This window comes from Thunnus maccoyii, chromosome 22 (genome assembly GCF_910596095.1).
Source record: "Thunnus maccoyii chromosome 22, fThuMac1.1, whole genome shotgun sequence".
In the NCBI taxonomy this organism is placed as follows: Eukaryota; Metazoa; Chordata; class Actinopteri; order Scombriformes; family Scombridae; genus Thunnus; species Thunnus maccoyii.
Window position 1 is genome coordinate 21,058,245 of NC_056554.1, and position 17,314 is coordinate 21,075,558.

The following is a 17,314-nucleotide window of genomic DNA, read 5'->3' on the forward strand; positions in this document are numbered from 1 at the left end:
TTTACAAATTTAACCAACTACGTGTGGAGATAATCTGAATATGAAGAAACGGATGCATGGAAAGGTAAAAAGACACACACAAACTGAGAGCAGTGTGTTTTACCGAGGTAGTCATCAAAGGAGAACTTGTCATTGTCCCAGATCTGGATGGTCAGTCTAGGAGCCAGTTTGGTCTCGGCTTTATCCATACTCCAGAAATGTTCCTGCAGAAAGACCAGAGAGAGAGAGAAATAGAGAACTGGTTTAACAACAGTATCTAAAATAACTTCTATGTTCTTGTACTTGAGGACCCAAAGGAGACGACTCTAAAGCCAGTAGATCAGCAGTAACAGTGCAGTTTAATCTCAAAATATTCTTATAAAATGAATTCAGAGACACAACAGAAAACAGTAATTAGTCTTTGAAGCCGTCTTGTCGGAAACAATGACGTGAGGAGATGAAAACAGGATCACTTCCCCCAATCAGGGCGAGTTTACAACCTAGAGTGACATTTAATCAATTAACCTTAACAACATAAATTAAATGAATGTCACTGTTACTTAAAACAGTCCAGTCAGTGCATTTTTACACATTTATCAACATCATTTAAAAAAACCAAACAAGTTGGACTAAATTTAATGTGCAGTTTCCTGCCAGAATATTAACTTTTACATACTAGTTACACAAACACAACACAGTGATGTAGTAAAAGAGGAAAAAAAGAAAATGAATTACATATGTTAGCAGTCTAAACATCCAATAAAACCCATGTTGGTCACTCAGATCACCTTCCAAACATGATTTAGCTGCTGTAGGTGAAATTATAGATTTTTATTGGTATCATTATTATTATTAAATTGCCTATTTTGTTTTTTTGGGCAAGTATTTCATTGTGTTCCAGTCTCTTAATCATCAAATCTCACACTAACATGAGCCTAAACCTCACCTTTTAAACAAATGTTTTAGCTTCTATCTCTTTATGTAATGTTTACTTTAAAATGCAACGTACCAGTTGTGAGATATATCGTGCTATAACTGGAACGCTGTCATTGACACTGTTGCTGTTTATTAAAAAAAAAAAAAAAAAAACCCTTAGAAACGTTGATGAATGATGGGACAGCAGAGAGAGAGACGCTCTGGGAAACATGTTGGGAGGCTCCTCTCAGAGTTTGGAGCGGCACTCCATCGACACATCTCTCACTACATCACCACTTCCACACTGGAGCTGTGTGTGTGTGTGTGTGCGTGTCTGAACACACACACACACACACATATCTGCACAGGTGTACCTATTATCACCTCTGGTAAATTCACACTAAACTGCCAGACACTATCTGATCCTGTCTCACCTTCCTGCTAATGGGCTTCACTCCGCAGCTGGTGCACACTCCTCAGCTTTCCATTCCCTCATTTTTTTTATTTTTTTTTATATCTGCGCGTGAGACTCTTTCGCCTCTTGTTATGCTGATAAAAAATATGGCTTTTCGCACCTGAAACAAAATAGGTCCCCCGTGACTTGCAGCGAATGTCAATACATCACCGTAATGTTCCTAAAAATACTCGAGAGTGAGGAGATTTTCCGCAAAAACTAAAAGCTGCACTTAGCAACTTGACTTAATGGCAGCCTGAATTCCCTTTTTTTCCCTGAATTTGTGGATTTTACTATAAACCAGTACTGGCGATGATCGATTTATAGCAAAGTGAGGAGAGATAAACTTTTGGCTAAACTGTAAAACAGTTTTTCTCTTTCTTTTCACAGTCTGTCGATTTAAGAAACAGTTGTGTGTTTTGTATCGTCTGTTCCCACATGCTGATATCCTGCCAGAGTCCACTGAGGGAATCCACTATGTCTCAATTAGTAGATACAAGAAGCTCCGTCATGTTGGTCTGTCCATTCGTTTCCTGACACTCGGTTGCCGTGGTAGCAGCCAAATCAGACGCCCAAAAATCACTTCAACTGGCCTCTGTTTAATGCTAAAGAGCAGTGTTTCTACTCTGAGCTCCTTCCAGATGTCTGAGGTTCAAATTTAAGGATATGATGCGAACCAAAGGTGCGAAAAACCTGAAAGTCCCATCAAGGTCACTCAGGTCCACTGACCAGTTGTTTCTGGTTGTGGGGAGATTCGTAGCACCTAAACTCTGGAAGGAGTTGCCTCTGCATGTTAAGACTGGCTCCTGCACTGCCTGCTTTTAAAGCCCCTCTTAAAACACAGTTTTATTCCTTGGCTTTTAACTCAGTATGAGAGTTGCACTGCTTTGTTTTTTTTTTGTTTTTTTTGTATTTTTTATTGTGTTGTTTATGGCTTTTTGTTATTTTGATCGTACAGCACTTTGGTCAACTGGTGTTTTTAAATGTGCTTTATAAATAAATCTGAGTTGAGTTGAGTTGAGATGTAAAACGCGGCCAAACCGAACAGAAAAGAACAATGAGCTGCTCCACCTGTTAATGAGCAGCCATAGATATGATATGATTTATGATGACAGACACAAGAACTATCCAAGGGATAACATGTTAGAATGAAAACACTTATTTCTAAAATGGTCCCAAGATGTTACAAGTTATTCAATATAAAACTAAACACTAAAATCCTGAAATCTAAAAACGCATCACCACAATTTAAATATAAAACAATAACACCCACAACAAAATACAAGGACAATTTGATAGCTTAAGTACAAAATGTGACTGAGGATTTCATTATAAATAAGTCCTAACCTGACTTCAATAAGCCCCTTTAGTTTTTAACTGGATGTGTAGAGGAAGACTTGTTGAACTTCTGGCTTTATTACTGACTTAAAGGACTTTATATGAGCAAACACTGACCCATGAGGAGGAGCGTACGCATTGATAATATTGTACATATGATGCAGTGTCTGCTGTTCTACTCTGAGCAGCAGTCGTACCTCTCTGAATTCATCACTACCAAGTTCAAGGAGATGCATTTCATAAATACTATTATATTATTATGCAGAATTTGCAGTTTGTTCCTAAATCTGGCTGTGAAACCACTTTACCAAGCAGAACAAGTATAATCAGAGTGACACTGCATCAATGATGATTTGTTAAAGGGAACATAACATGCTTTTAGTGATTTTCTTTAATTTATTTGCTGTTATAATGTCAGTTGTCTACTGTATGTTAAACATAGTCAGTTATACTGTAACTGTCACATGGGAAAGGCTTTGTACGTGGAAAACAGCTGCCGGGCGACAACTGATAAGTCAAAATCAAGTGAAATAACACAAAAATCTCTTATAGGGGACATCACTATGTATTACTATACTATATGTATATTCTTTGACATGCTTTCTATTATGCTTCATTCACAGCAGCGTCCTTTTGTTATACTTCATGTGTGTTTTCAGAATTTAACCTCACAAGGTTTACGACTCATTTTTTCCTGATATCTCTCTGAATATCCTGCTCAAAACGTCAGTGACCTTAGATTTGAATTTGCCGAGAAACGTGCTGTAATTTTACTCTCGATCGCAGGAATCATAAAAGTACAAATAAAACTTTAAGTAGGGCAAACTGAGCGTTGTGTTGTTTTTTTTTTTTCTCAACAATACATCTGATTTGTGCAAATATGCACAAATGACGAATGGACTCCTCTCTGGAGTCTGTGTAATGGCTTCACACTGACTCTCTAAATCAGCGTCTAAATCCACATCATGCTCTCACACTTCATAACAACACACACAAACAGTGAGAGTAAACACACTACACCCTGTCTGCCTTTGTGAGTGTGTGTGTGTGTGTGCTAAAGCATGTACGCATGTCAGTGTCAACGTATGTGTGTGTGTGTGTGTGTTCGTTCACCGCTTGGCTCACTTTATCCACAAACTCTTTCCAAGTACATTAAGTTATCACTCCAGCTGTCACAAGCAGGGGTGGGACGCTGCGAATGAGTGTGTGTTTGCGTGTGTGTGTGTGTGTGTGTGTGTGTGTAAAACTGCTCTCTGCAATATCTAACAGTATCAATCAACTTCTATTCTGTAGCCAGACTTCTAAGTACAGAGTCTTGTTCAGTCTTCTCCCTCATTTCCTCCATCTATCTTTCTCTCTCGGCTATTTCTCTCTCAAATCAAATACGCTCTATTGGCGTCAACGTCGAGTCACGCTGTTGCCAAAGCTCGACTGCATATTGTTAAATTTAATGAATATGTACATTTTAATAAGAAATAAAAGCTAATCAGTAGATTATTTTAGACCATGTCTCTCACTCCTTATTCAGTGCTGTTGTTTGACGGTTGTGCAGTAAAGTATCCAATGTGTCCGCCACTCAATCCAAGCAGCTACTTCACATATTTAAACATTCCTGATGATGTGAAAAAATAAGAAATGTGACTAAAAACAAGCTTTAAAAGCGAGGATCTTTCCTGAAATTATTTGCCTGCTAAAATCGAGTCTAGTCCAAGCACAGTTTCATCTTTTTATTTGTTATTTATTTGTTTGTATAGTGATATAAGGCCTCTTTAAGAACTGCTTTTATGTGTTTCATTTGGATAATTATGGATGTTTCTTTTTCATATGGACTTTAACTATGATTGATATATTAATATTAACAACAGATGAAATGTTCTCAGTTCAGTTCTACTGTTTAGAGTCTTTCCCATCACCAAACAGTTAGCAACTAGCTGGTGAAAATAGTTATCGGCTAAAGAGACAGATATTCTTCTTAGGGGTTGGGGAAGACCAAAACAGGACTTCAGATATGTTTATGTGTGAATAAGAAACTGTTAGCCAATGTTATATTAATTATATATCAATTATATTAATTTTATGAGGTGATAAAACTATGTCCGTGTTGTGTTTTTAGCTTGTTGCGCTGCCCCCTAGTGGCCAAAAATCAGTTAATGCAGGTTTAAAGACTGACATAAATAAGACTTTTCAGTTATAGTTAAATACATTAGCTGCCATTTCATGATGTAAATAAACGTTATAGTGTAGATAAAACATTTTTAGATACATTTGACTTTGAGGTTTTCAGGGAGTCCAAGATGTTAAATTTGGGGTCCAAAAACTCTCTGAGACACCTTATATTTTGCACATTGTATTTATTGTATATAAATATGTATGAATATATATACAGTTTGTATCAGAATTTTGATCTAATTAAAGCCAGAATTCAGAGGAAAAAGTCTGAATTTGAAGGTTAAAGTCAGACTTCTTAGAAAAACACTCACTACAGATGGTTACTGAGCTGAACTAACAGAGTTGAAAAGACAACAAGTGCAGCTTTTCCCTCCGCGTCACAGTTTGCACAACATACTGTATATCAGCAGAGTGTTGATAGCGTTGTTGATCAGTCCCTGTGACTCAGTGATTATATCACCAAGTGCTGAGGTTTCTGGCTTCATAAACTCGGTCTCTGGCTCCAGGCTCTGTTTTGGAGTAAAAGCTCTCCACCCAGCAGCGTTTTATTTAAAACTCCCTCTCGTCTTTTTCGGCTGCTCTCTGATTGAGGATGCTGCTACGAGCGAGTGAACACCATCGTAAAACATGTGGGCCGCAAACGGCTAAAGAGGCTGGTTCTCGGGCCAAAAAAAGCAAATGACAGCCGTGTTGTTATATCGGATTTCAGTGTGATGTTATTTTAGCTCTTCACTACATGTTTCTGTTGGGTCTCAGAGATTCAACAACATCTAACTCACTCCTCTTTTTTTTGGTGAAAATGTCACTGAATTTTTTTTGTTAATTGCAGGCGACTGTAGATTATCGAGGAGGGCTGCAGGGCGGACCTCCCCTCTGAAATCTCTCCTGAACCGACCGACACCAGGTCCTCAGGTCCAAACTTTGAGGTCTGGACTCCTGTTGGGTCTGTTATTATCGCCACATTATAAATGACACAGATGGAGTTTTTGCTTTGGTTTGACTGGATCCTTATGAGACACAAGAGCAACTCAAGCTGTGTTGAAATTCAGCAAAATACTTTGTTCAAAGGACATTTGCATTATCATTTCACTAACTTCTCTCAACATGGTCAGAACCAGTAACATCTGGCTTGCTTTTGGTTGCATCAAGGTCCTTTGGATTGAGATTGGACAAGTACAAAACAACACCAGTTGCAGTTATGTAGCTTGTCTTATATAACAAAAAAACGTCTGAGTTTTGGATGGATTTGGGTCAGACAGTCGAGAGTACTTTCCAGTTCCAGTAAACTTGTTGGAGCCTTGAAGGATAAGAATATTGGCGAAATACCATCAATGAATTCAATGAAAAGACCAAACCCAACCATGTTTTAATCTGTCCCTCAATACATTTTGACGTCTCTACCGTGTCTGCAGCACTCAGCCCCACCAACTTTGGTTTCTACTGACAACATAAATCTGTCAAAACCGGTCGTAAATAAAAGGTTTATTTTAGAAAAAAAAGACTCAGTAACTTCTTTATTCCAACAGCTACTTGTTGGAGACTTGTTGGAGATGATACAGGCTTTGACTACAAAGACAACACTTGTTCGTTAGATCAGTCGTCATTGTTGGTTTTGGTCTTTTCGTGGTATTTGTTGTCAGTCCCTTCCTCCCTCCTTCTTACCTTCCTGTCGACGACACACAGTTGCTCTGCTGGTAAGTAGTGGAAGGGAAACAGGAATCTGTAGTTGAAGTTTCCCTCTCCGCCCAGAGAGCGGTAGTGGACGTCGGTCTTCAGCTTGTTGTTTTCGTGTCCGTCGAGCCAGCTGAGAAACATTTGACGCATCGTGTTATTGTTCATGTAATCAATACACTCATGAGAGAAGAAAGATTTATTTTAAAATCTGAGAGAAGGACAACAACTAGTGTAAAAGTGAAATAAATAAATGATGGCAGATGGTTTTTACCCTTTTACATAAATGTCGCTCATCTTCTCCCCGCTGATGCTGACATCATCCAGGATGACATCACTGGTGTTCCAGATGATGCAACGCAGGAAGAACCTGAACAAGAACCAGAACACATTAAAACTGATTACCGCAAAATATTGATGGGTTTATTGGTGTATCGATTACTGTTTGCTTACTGACAATGTGACTGAGAAAATGATTGAATGTCTGGCTGGCCAACTGATTGATCGATTGATTGTAAGACTGAGTAAAAGATTGATTAATTGACCAACTGATCACAGCTTAATTAATTGATAGATGTACTGATTGACTAATCAATTGATATACTGACTGATTCATTGACTAACCAATTGATTGATTGAAATCTTAATTGACTGACGGATTGACTGACATATTGGTTAATTGGCTGAGTGATTGACTGATTGATTGGACATGTATTTCTGATCAGATCTCAAACCAGTGTGTCTCCAGTACATTTGATACGTGTGTGTGTTTTCGTACTTCTTAGCCTTGCGTGGTGTGACGTTGAATGGGGGTCCCGGCGGTCCAAGAGACTTGGGGAACAGGTCCACCCACATCATCAGACGACCCTGATGGACAGTAACGACAACCAATCAGAAGGCAGAAATGGACACAGAGAAAAAAAACAAGAAAAAAGGAGCTAAAAAGTCAAGAAAAGGTTAACAACAGAAAGAAATAAACACATATGTGATCATATTAAGTGTATATTGTATTGAGAGTGTGTGTGTGTGTGTGTGTGTGTGTGTGTGTGTTACCTGCTCTATGTCGGGTTGCAGCGGGTTGTACAGCGGTCTCATCTCCACATGTTCAGGTACCAATTCCAGTTTCCTCAAGATGTGAAGGGACAGGCGCTCCTCAATAGGGCCGAGATGATGTTTAGGCACCTGTTTGTCCTCTGAAAACACACACACACACACACACACACACACACACACACACAGGCATATAAAGCAGCAAATCAAGGTTTAAGTGTAGGTCATGGTGCTCTTTAAATGACGTTTAAATCTCTCAGAGTGGAAAGTGGAAATACAGAATACTGGTTGGACTGGGAGGAGAGTGGTTCTCAGGAATTATTCATTATTCACACACACACACACACACACACACACACACACACACACACAACAATAACTAACACACATATAAGCTGTTCATTGGTCTCTCCATCACTGTTGCAACTGATTGAGGAAAATCTGCGTTGCTTCCAAGGAAAATGAAAATATCAAGCAAATGTCAAAAGTTTATGACTGTAAACTTAGAGTCACCTCGACTGTTAGAGGAGGAGAGAGGAGACAAAAGGAGAAGAGAGGAGATGGGAGGAGACAATAGGAGGAGGAGGAAAGACAAAAGAAGAAAGGAGGACGGTAGAGGAGGAAGGAAAAACAGAGGAGAGGAGAAATAAAGTAATAAAGAAGAGGGAAAAGGAGATGAAGATGGAAAGTTGAAGAAAAGTAAGAGAAAGAGGAGGAGGAAAGAGAAAGAGAAAGAGAACATGAACTAATAAAGAATAAGAAAAAGGAGAGATGAAGGAATGAAAGATAAGGGAAAAGGAAAGGAGAGTAGAAAAGATGAGATAAGGATCGATGGGAACAGATGAGAGTAAAGAGGAGAAGCGAGGAAGGTGAGTGAAAGAAGGACGAAAAGAAAACTTGGGGGAGAGAAGAGAAACAAAAAAAAGTGAGGTAGAGAGAGAGAGAGAGAGAGAGAGAGATAGAGGAGGGGAGAAAAAAAAAAAACCCCAGAAAACTCGAGGAGCGCGGCCTCTCAGCCAGTTAGCGACCGCCTTTGACGGACAGCAAGCTGACGCACGGTAACCGCGGCAACTGTGGAAAGAGAACGCAGCGGCGCTCCTCGCTAACCGGGAGACAACCACGATGTTGACGTTGGCTTGTCCCCACACACACACACACACACACACACACGTGTACACACACACAGACACACACACACACACAGTTGTACCATAAATCACCAAAACGACAACCATGACCTTGCATCGCACCAGCCATGGAACATATACGTGTGGGTTCAATGTGTGTGTGTGTGTGTGTGGAGGTGAAAATGAATCTTGAATATTTATCTCATCGCTCCACTCTTCAGGTGGTCCTGTGGTTTAACTCCCCCCTCCCCTCCCCTTCTCCCCCTCCATCCTCCTCCTTTCCTCCCCTTATCCTCCCTCCCTCCTCCCCAAGTTCTGCAGTTTTAGTAGATGTGAGGCTGCAGAGGAGGAGGAGGAGGTGGAGGAGGAGGAAAGGAAGGCTGAAAGGAGGTAAAGTGATGGGGTAAAGAAACGGAGTGAAAGAGGAAGAGAAGGAGGAAGGAGTAGGGTAAAGGGGAGGACGGGAGGAGCGAGGAAACGAGGGAGAAAAGGAGGGAAGAAAGCAAAGGAGAAAACAGGTAGGAGAAATGCAGAAAGAAAGGAGGAAATTAAGGAGAAAATGAGAGATAGAGGGTGAAGGTTGAAGGGGAGAAGGAGGAGTAAAAGGATGGGAAGATAGAGGAGAGAGGGAAAAGAGTAAAGGTGATAGGAGGAGGAATGAAGGAGAAGGAAAGAAGACAGAGAGAAAAAAGTGAAGACAGAAAGAAAGGATAAAGGAGATGACAGGAAGGAGAATTATGGAAGGAGAGACAGGGATTTAGATGAGGAAAGGGAGGGATGAAGGGTTAGGAAGACTAGAAGAGGACAGAGAAAGGAATGAAAGAGAAAGAGAGTTAAGAGACAGAACAACCAGAAACTGAAAGGGGGGAGAAATGAAAGGTAAGGAGAAGGAAGGAGGGATGCAGGAAGGGATGAGGAGGAGGAGACAAAAAGGGGGGAGACAGGACAGAGATTGTGAGAAGACAGGATTGAAGAGAGGAAAGAAGAGGACAGGAAAAGAGGGCTTCTAATATGACTGGAAAGAAAAAGAAAGAAAGAAAGGATTGCAGAAGGAGAAATGGACTGAGGGAGGCTGCGGGGTTAAAATGTAGAGAGCGAGACAGAGAGAAAGTGTAGAAGGAGGGAAAAGGGGGAGCGAAAGAGGCAGAAGTGAGATAGAAGACGGAGTAAAGAAGAGGAGGGGTCTTAAGAGGTCGGTTTAAGGGAAAGAGAGAGAAGGATTGAGAATTGATTGCAAGAGGAAAGAAGATAAGAAGAAGGGAAAAGGAAGAAGAAAATAAAGGAATAAAAAGAGCAGAGAGAGAGAGAGAGAGGGAGGGATGGGTGGGGTGGGAGTTCGGTGCAGAGTGATTTATTTGCTGTGAATTTACTGAACGTGTAAGAACCACTTATACACACACACACACACTTATACACACACACACACACACACTTATACACACACACACACTTATACACACACACTTATACACACACACACACACTTATACACACACACACAATTATACACACACACTTATACACACACACACACACACACAAAGTCGCGGATGATATAAGTCTGTACAGTTTGTGTTTTCATTAAACTAAGTCTTTTTTAATGGTGGAAGGTCTGATGGAGTCTGAGTCAATCAGCGATGTACTGAAGGGCGTGTGTGTGTATATGTGTGTGTGTGTGTGTGTGTGTGTCCAGTGGCGCCAATGACGCCCTAATCGAACTACCCTGCACTTGCCGCTTCCCAGCCTCCCTGACTCTCTCTCTCTCTCTCTCTCTCTCTCACTCTCGCTAGTTTTGTTTTCAGTTTTGGCTTCAGTGGTACAACACACACACACACACACACACACACACACACACACACACACACACACACACACACACACGCACACACTGCTAATGCATTAAACAAGTTTAAGTGGATAAGTAGCATAAAATGGACGGATTACTCAACAAAATATGATTAATTCACTGAAGTTTTTGCTAAAATCAGCACTCGCCCATTATGAGTGAATGAGCTTCCTACTTGCTGTAGCTACAGTAGTGACAGTGTTTACCACAGGTCTGATGGTGTTGACTGAAACTCCACAAAAAAAGGACTGAATAGCTTATTGCAACACAATCCACTGTCGAAACAATCTGACTTTATGTTTATAAGTGTATAACGTCTCCCCGCAGCCAGCAATCAGATACAAAAACATCTTCTAATAACTTCTAGGGCCTTTTCTTGAGGATGCTTTAATGCTTTTAAAGACTTTTCAAGACAATTGAACACTTCAAACTTCAATCCAAATGTTTAAAAATGAAGAAAACAGAGAAAAAGAACACTTTAAACAGGAGTGCCTGCCATAAATAACCACATAATAAATACGTTTTTCCTTCATCTGTCTTATGTGCACTTGAGAATGAGATAGAAACTATGATATATTTGCTTTTCACTATCCCGTTCTCATGAGCATCATGGCTGCCCCACATATCCTGCTATCCTATGAAGAGTTTCATTGTGCACGTCCTCAGAAATCAATGTTACATGTCTGCAAGCATTAGACTTTGCAGAAAGCGTTGAAAAGAAACTACTCTATGATGATTTCTGCTGTGCAATCAACATAAACACTATAGTAGATCTGTGTGTGCAAGGATGATTTGTCTGTCTTTACCGTCTAGTGACGCCTTCATTCCTCCAGGTGCACACAAAGTATGTGAACAATTCCTCCTCATTCAGAGCCCTTCATAATGCAAGTAATGTAATGTAAGTGATGGGGGCCAAAATCCACAGCCCTCCGTCTGTGCAAAAATGTATTTAAACATTTATGTGAAGCTAATCTCGTCCAAATGAGTCAAATCAAGTAGATATCTTTCAACGTTACAGTCTTTTTAGTGCCAAAGTCCCTCTTTTTGTTATTATTATTCCACCGCAGCTCAACAGGGAAACACTGTCCGAGGAAACACAAAGAGGAGAATTTAATGCTAAAAAGACTGTAAATGTGGCAGATATGCACTTGATATGACTAACTCAGACTGCTGAAGTCTCATATGAGCTTCAGATTAACTTTTAAATGCATTTTTGAGAAAGCAAGCGGGGCACGCTGGGAGGTCGCCTTTTTTTTATAAGGCAGAGGCTTCAATTTCAGGTCACATCTACAAAAGTTAGAATTCAGGTGGAGGTGCTTTCAGTCCTCACATTTCTCTCTCTGCACACAAATTTCTTTAGTGCCTGTTCGTTATTTATTCATCACTCACCAAGGTCTGCAGCGGAGTAATCGTCTCCTCTGAAGTAGACGACCTCGTTTCTGTAGACAGGCTTTTGCAGGTTTTGTCGCTCACACACTCTGGCCAGTAGCTGCCTGGGTGTCAGCTGGTCTCGCCACTGGTTTACCCCCGATCTAATGGGCGAGAGACAGAGAAAGTGAGTGTGTGACATAAAGGCGTGGGGGGGGGGGGGGGCAGGGAAGGGGACTGAGTTTAACCTGTTGACTCTAAAAGTAGAGAAATGATTCAATTTATTTATATTTCTATCTAATTTTATCTTGGGAATACATGAACCATAAAAGAAAACAGTGAATAATGGAAACACACAGTCACTCATCAGGCGGTTGTCTACTCACACACAGTAGGACTGCGGCAGGCCACACATGGCTCCATATTTGGACAGGAAGCGATTCTCCAGGTCGATCACTGTCTCTCCGATCTTCTCGTCTTTGCTCAGCATGTCGTGGTCATACAGTATCACCCGAAGGTCCTTCTCCACCGGGAGTGAGCAGGTTAACTCGAACAACCTGGAAGAAAAAGAGGGAGAACAGTCAGAGCTTTGATGAAGGCTTCGCAGCGGCATCCCAAACCAGAACATACGGTATCTGGCATCTGGACATCTGTCAATCATATTTAAATACCCCAAAACAGACAAACTTATCATGTCTATCATGTGACTTGCATGACATTTCTAGGGACATGACATTTTGTGATGTGATGATGTGTGGCATGGCGTGACACATGAAAGAACCTGCTCAGTGTATCCATTCTAGTTTACAAAAGGTGTAAAAAATGTTGTGTCATGTCAAGAGTTTTCAGTAGGACTCTCTTGATAGAGTGGGCCTGAGAGCTGTTCAAAGTGTGCAGTCTGAGCTCAGATATGCACTGTGTCTGTGATCTCCTCTCTGTCCTGACGCTGTGATTGGTGTGTGTGTAGCGACCCCTACTGGTGTGAAAATGAAAAAAGACTCAGAGGGAATGAGGAGAATGAAGAGAATGAGATGAAAGAAAATGATCAGATAACAATTAACTTATCAAATAGTGGAAGATGAATACAACAACCTGTTTGATTCAGGCATGAAGCTGCTGGTAGTTTGACTTTACACTCTGTGACGTCTTCATGGAAAACATTGCTTTAGTTTCAATCTGAGTAATGTGTTTGGGCTGAAAGGAAGCAAATCCACCCATCATTTAACATGTTAAATGAGGATGGCAATAGCCTTACGTTTTGGAGAAGGTACAGTGTAGCTGCCTCATTAATATTTTATTGCATGTTTTGAAAGTCTCCAATTAAAACCGCAATTACATGTGACATAAAAAAATAAAATAAAATGACCTCACATAAGTGAGAACCCAAAACACTGCATGGCAACAGGTGGTAACTGATAAAACAATAACTGATATTAAATTATCTGTTATTTTAAAAGTGATTTTTAGTTGCAAAGTGAAGGCAAAAAACGCCTAAACGTTTATTCATTTACAAAACGTTATAGATGTCCATTTTCAAGTACTTTAAACCATCAGTTTGAGAGAAATACTATAGATGTACATAACAAAACCCAACAACTTGACTAATAACTGAAGCTGGCATGGTTATTTTTATTGAGGAAAAGAAGAAAAGTGGGACAGAAAATCAGAAAGGCAGACAGATTTTACAGTAAAGGACTTTACGTACTTTCCAAAGACGGGCTCCAGAGTACAGGGGATGTAGTTTTCATGGTCATTGATTGTCTTTTTCCCCAACGTGATCTTCACATAGGGATCACACTAAAAACACACAGCAAGATATAAATAATACATACATACACATTGTTGTTTCCTTCATATTCATCAGTGTGTTTGTGAACCAACTAATTCATTAATCTGTTCATTAATCAAACACTTTCCTACCTTCCCGTTGGTGTCTTTGGGCTGCAGTCCTTCCGCCTGGATGATGTAGACTCGGACCAAACATTCCTCGATGCCGTTGGGAGGAAGCTTTCTGAACTGTCTAGGGGGAATGGGGACGGAGGGGTCGTCTGGCAGGGGGTAGATCTTAAACATACCCTGGTTGATGAGGGCGGGGGGCGTTTTGTGTGGTCAGAGTGGACAAGACGAAGTTAAAGAGCGGAAATAAAACATTTAAATACAGTTGAAATGAGGAAGATGAATGGAGCTGAACTGAGCCAAATATTACATAGTGAATTGTAGCATTATGTTATGTAGCATGTGATGTGACATGATGTAATGTGTTATTTGTTATTCATTATTTCCTTAACTTGAATTATGATCATGTTTTTATAGTGCATGTAAATGTGATCAGATACTAATTTAAATGTTTTCTGTCATATTCAGTCCTAACTGTATGCAAAGTGAGATATGATTTCCCAGAGAAAGAGAATAAGAAGAATTATGTTCTATTTCTCTCAATACTGAAGCTGTATTGTATTGTAATTTATAGTGAGGAACAGAGACAGACCACTTTGAATTGAACCATCTCCAATATGACATGTTGTGATAGAACATTTTTGACTTCTGCAGTTTTTAACTTTTATTGGCATTTTTATGCCACTTTGTGATGTGATGAAGCATTTTGTGATCAAACTTGATGTGACATGATGTAGCATAGTGTGACATGGCGTGATGTGACACTTACTGGTGTAATTTTGTGACATAATGTGACGTTTTGTAATGTGACGGAGCATTTAGTAACGCGACTTGATGTGACATGACGTTTTGGGTCGTGAGTTCAAGTGATTTGACGTTTTGTGACATGATGTGACGCTATGAGATCATATATGTGAAACACAATGGAAACAAAACAGAGCTAAAGAGAACTGACCAAACTAAAGCCTACTATACCAAACAAAAATGATATGACGGAACAGAAAAAAGAGCAGATGTGATGTAATATAATAGAAAAGAAACTTGTACCTTGAACTCTCCCACCACTGACGGATCTTCTCCTTCATCCTGAGTCTTTCCTCTGTACAGTTTGAATGTTTGACAGAAATCGGAGAGACCTTCAAAGCTCTCGACCTTCTCTAACTCCCGGTCGTACACCTGAGGAAGAGGAGAGGAGGAGAGGAGTTTATTCCATCTTATTCAGTTTAATATAGATGTTTTGGTGTTCATGGATAAGAAGAAACTTGTTTCTGTGTTTTGAGAGCTACTAATTTAATCATTAAACTCGCACATGCACACACACACACACTGTATTTTTAACAATCTTCATCAATGTGCCAACAGAACACACACAAATTACTCTATATGGCATCGTAGCTGAGTATTGGCCAGTGTAATTCCACTGGTATTGGATTAAAAATGCAGCCAAAAGCTACTCAACATTACATTACACTCACACTGCAGGGGCGCTGGCATGAGGCGAGAGTGTGTGTGTGTTCTTGTGTGTGTGTGTGTGTAGTGTGTGTAAATGCATATATATATCTGGGCAGGGACTTCTATGTGTCAAAAGCACAAAAAGATTCATTTGTTTTCATTAGTGGTGTTTGTTTACATCAGTCACACACACACATAAGTACACGGGCTTGTACTGTATATGCAGCCACAGAAGGACACACTGAACACACACATTCCCTCATTCTTATCCAATCATGGAAGAATGACAGCTCTGCGGCGAGACGCTGAAAAGGCAAATGCTTTGAGAGGGAGCTGGAAACAGTGGTTCACTTCAGCATCAGACTAACAAAACTACACTGTCCACTGGGAGGAGGAGGAGGAGGAGGAGGAGGAGGAGGCATATAAAGAGAAGGAGAAAGGAGGGGGTAAAGATGGAAAGGGAGAAGAGGAGGAGGATGATGACAAAAACCAAAAAAAAAAAGTCCAAATAGTAGCTCAACAAGCAGTTCTTAGACAGAAATCTACCTAAGATGGTTGAGGTTGAAATGGAGCTCAAGTTGAAAAGAAATTAAGCATAAAGAATAAAAAATAAAAGACAACGGATGTTCATTCTTGACATTTGGAAACAATGTTTGATGGAGAGAATCTAAGCACAAAGTTTCACTTACTAGCTTCGAAGCTTTCAAACATATCTCACGGTCTTCATTCAGCAAATATAGCTGGCTCAGGTAAGTGATATTTGATGTGAACTCAACTCTGTCACATGACAACAAGTGGTCATAAACGGGAGGCAGACTGTGAGACAAGCTTCGATGCTAGTTAGTGCGCCTTTGTGCTTAGAATCTCTCCATCGAATAAAACTACTATATTTAAGATAAATGTTGGACTGTATGTAGTCAAACAGGGTTTTATACTGCAGTAAAACCCCGACCAAAAACTTTTCTAACTTACAGCTTAAGGCTGGCAATATTTTATGTCTTTTATCGTCAACAAATCCCATGAAAAGACCGACAATAAATTGATCCTACCAGAGCCTGATATATCTTTCCTCTGTGCCACAGAGTAGTCGTTGTCCAAAAACTATTAAAAATACATTATAAACACACTGTAAAAACACTGTAGTTTATTTTGACTCAATCACACACACACATACCATCCCGCTGTCCAAAAAAAACTCACTAGAGAACCAAATGTGTATTAATCCGCAGCTGAAAATAGTCCCCAACAAACGCATTATTTCCTTCGGTTTGAGTAACGTTCTAAAAACCATAGTGCCCAGCTGCTTTAGGGAATTACTGAGCCGTTTTTAAAAAAGTTATTTGTGTAGCATTGTTTAGAGACACCAGTCTTATCCTTTAACTGTGATAAAAATGTAGTTTGATGGAAGCTGATGGTTTTGGAAGTAGCCAATGCTTGTTTGCTGGTGTACCCATGAGTCTGAAGTCTTTTAATCTGAAGATCATCTTTGTGCAGTACAGAGACTGGTCCAAAATTACTATTTATATTAATATAAAATAATACAAATAAATAATAAACATATAATTTCATATTTTTTTCATTTTTTTCCATTCATATCAGAATCTGAATCATCTTTATTGGCCAAGTATGTTTACACATACAAGGAATTTGACTATATACAGGTTCAAGGTTTCTGTGATATTTGGTAAATGAAAAAATATATAACATGTAAATTGTATGAAAGAATAATATACAAGTTTCAGAGTTGTTAGAAGGCAGCTTTGACAAAGCTAAGCTAGCTCTTTCACCTTGCTTTCAGTTTTTGTGCTAAGCTAGGCTAAACATGTCCAAGACTGAACTCTATACTCAACACACAGAGATGAAACTGATATGAATCTTCTCATCTGACTCACAGCAAGTAAACAAACCAACATATTTCCAAAATATTCCAAAATTAGTTTTCAATTTATCCCTCCAATATTAGCCAGTGGGTGTAGCAGCAATCTCATTATTCAACAACACAAGATTTCACAGCGTTTGGATCACTGTGGTAGCCGAATGGTTACCACA

At 39.8% G+C, this 17,314-nt stretch overlaps 1 protein-coding gene across 12 annotated transcripts in view; it reads right to left on the minus strand.

Annotated features, from left to right (window-relative positions):
* Positions 1 to 17,314, minus strand: part of dysf (dysferlin, limb girdle muscular dystrophy 2B (autosomal recessive)) — a 104,619-nt gene that overhangs the window by 6,936 nt on the left and 80,369 nt on the right. For all 12 annotated transcript variants that reach the window (XM_042401012.1, XM_042401017.1, XM_042401013.1 and 9 more), the window contains 10 exons: positions 14,861 to 14,989; positions 13,838 to 13,993; positions 13,623 to 13,714; positions 12,304 to 12,474; positions 11,939 to 12,081; positions 7,580 to 7,719; positions 7,305 to 7,393; positions 6,801 to 6,896; positions 6,518 to 6,659; positions 104 to 203 (listed from right to left, as the gene is read on the minus strand). In XM_042401012.1, the coding sequence (XP_042256946.1) occupies positions 104 to 203; positions 6,518 to 6,659; positions 6,801 to 6,896; positions 7,305 to 7,393; positions 7,580 to 7,719; positions 11,939 to 12,081; positions 12,304 to 12,474; positions 13,623 to 13,714; positions 13,838 to 13,993; positions 14,861 to 14,989 (1,258 nt within the window). The remainder of the gene's footprint in view (positions 1 to 103; positions 204 to 6,517; positions 6,660 to 6,800; positions 6,897 to 7,304; positions 7,394 to 7,579; positions 7,720 to 11,938; positions 12,082 to 12,303; positions 12,475 to 13,622; positions 13,715 to 13,837; positions 13,994 to 14,860; positions 14,990 to 17,314) is intronic.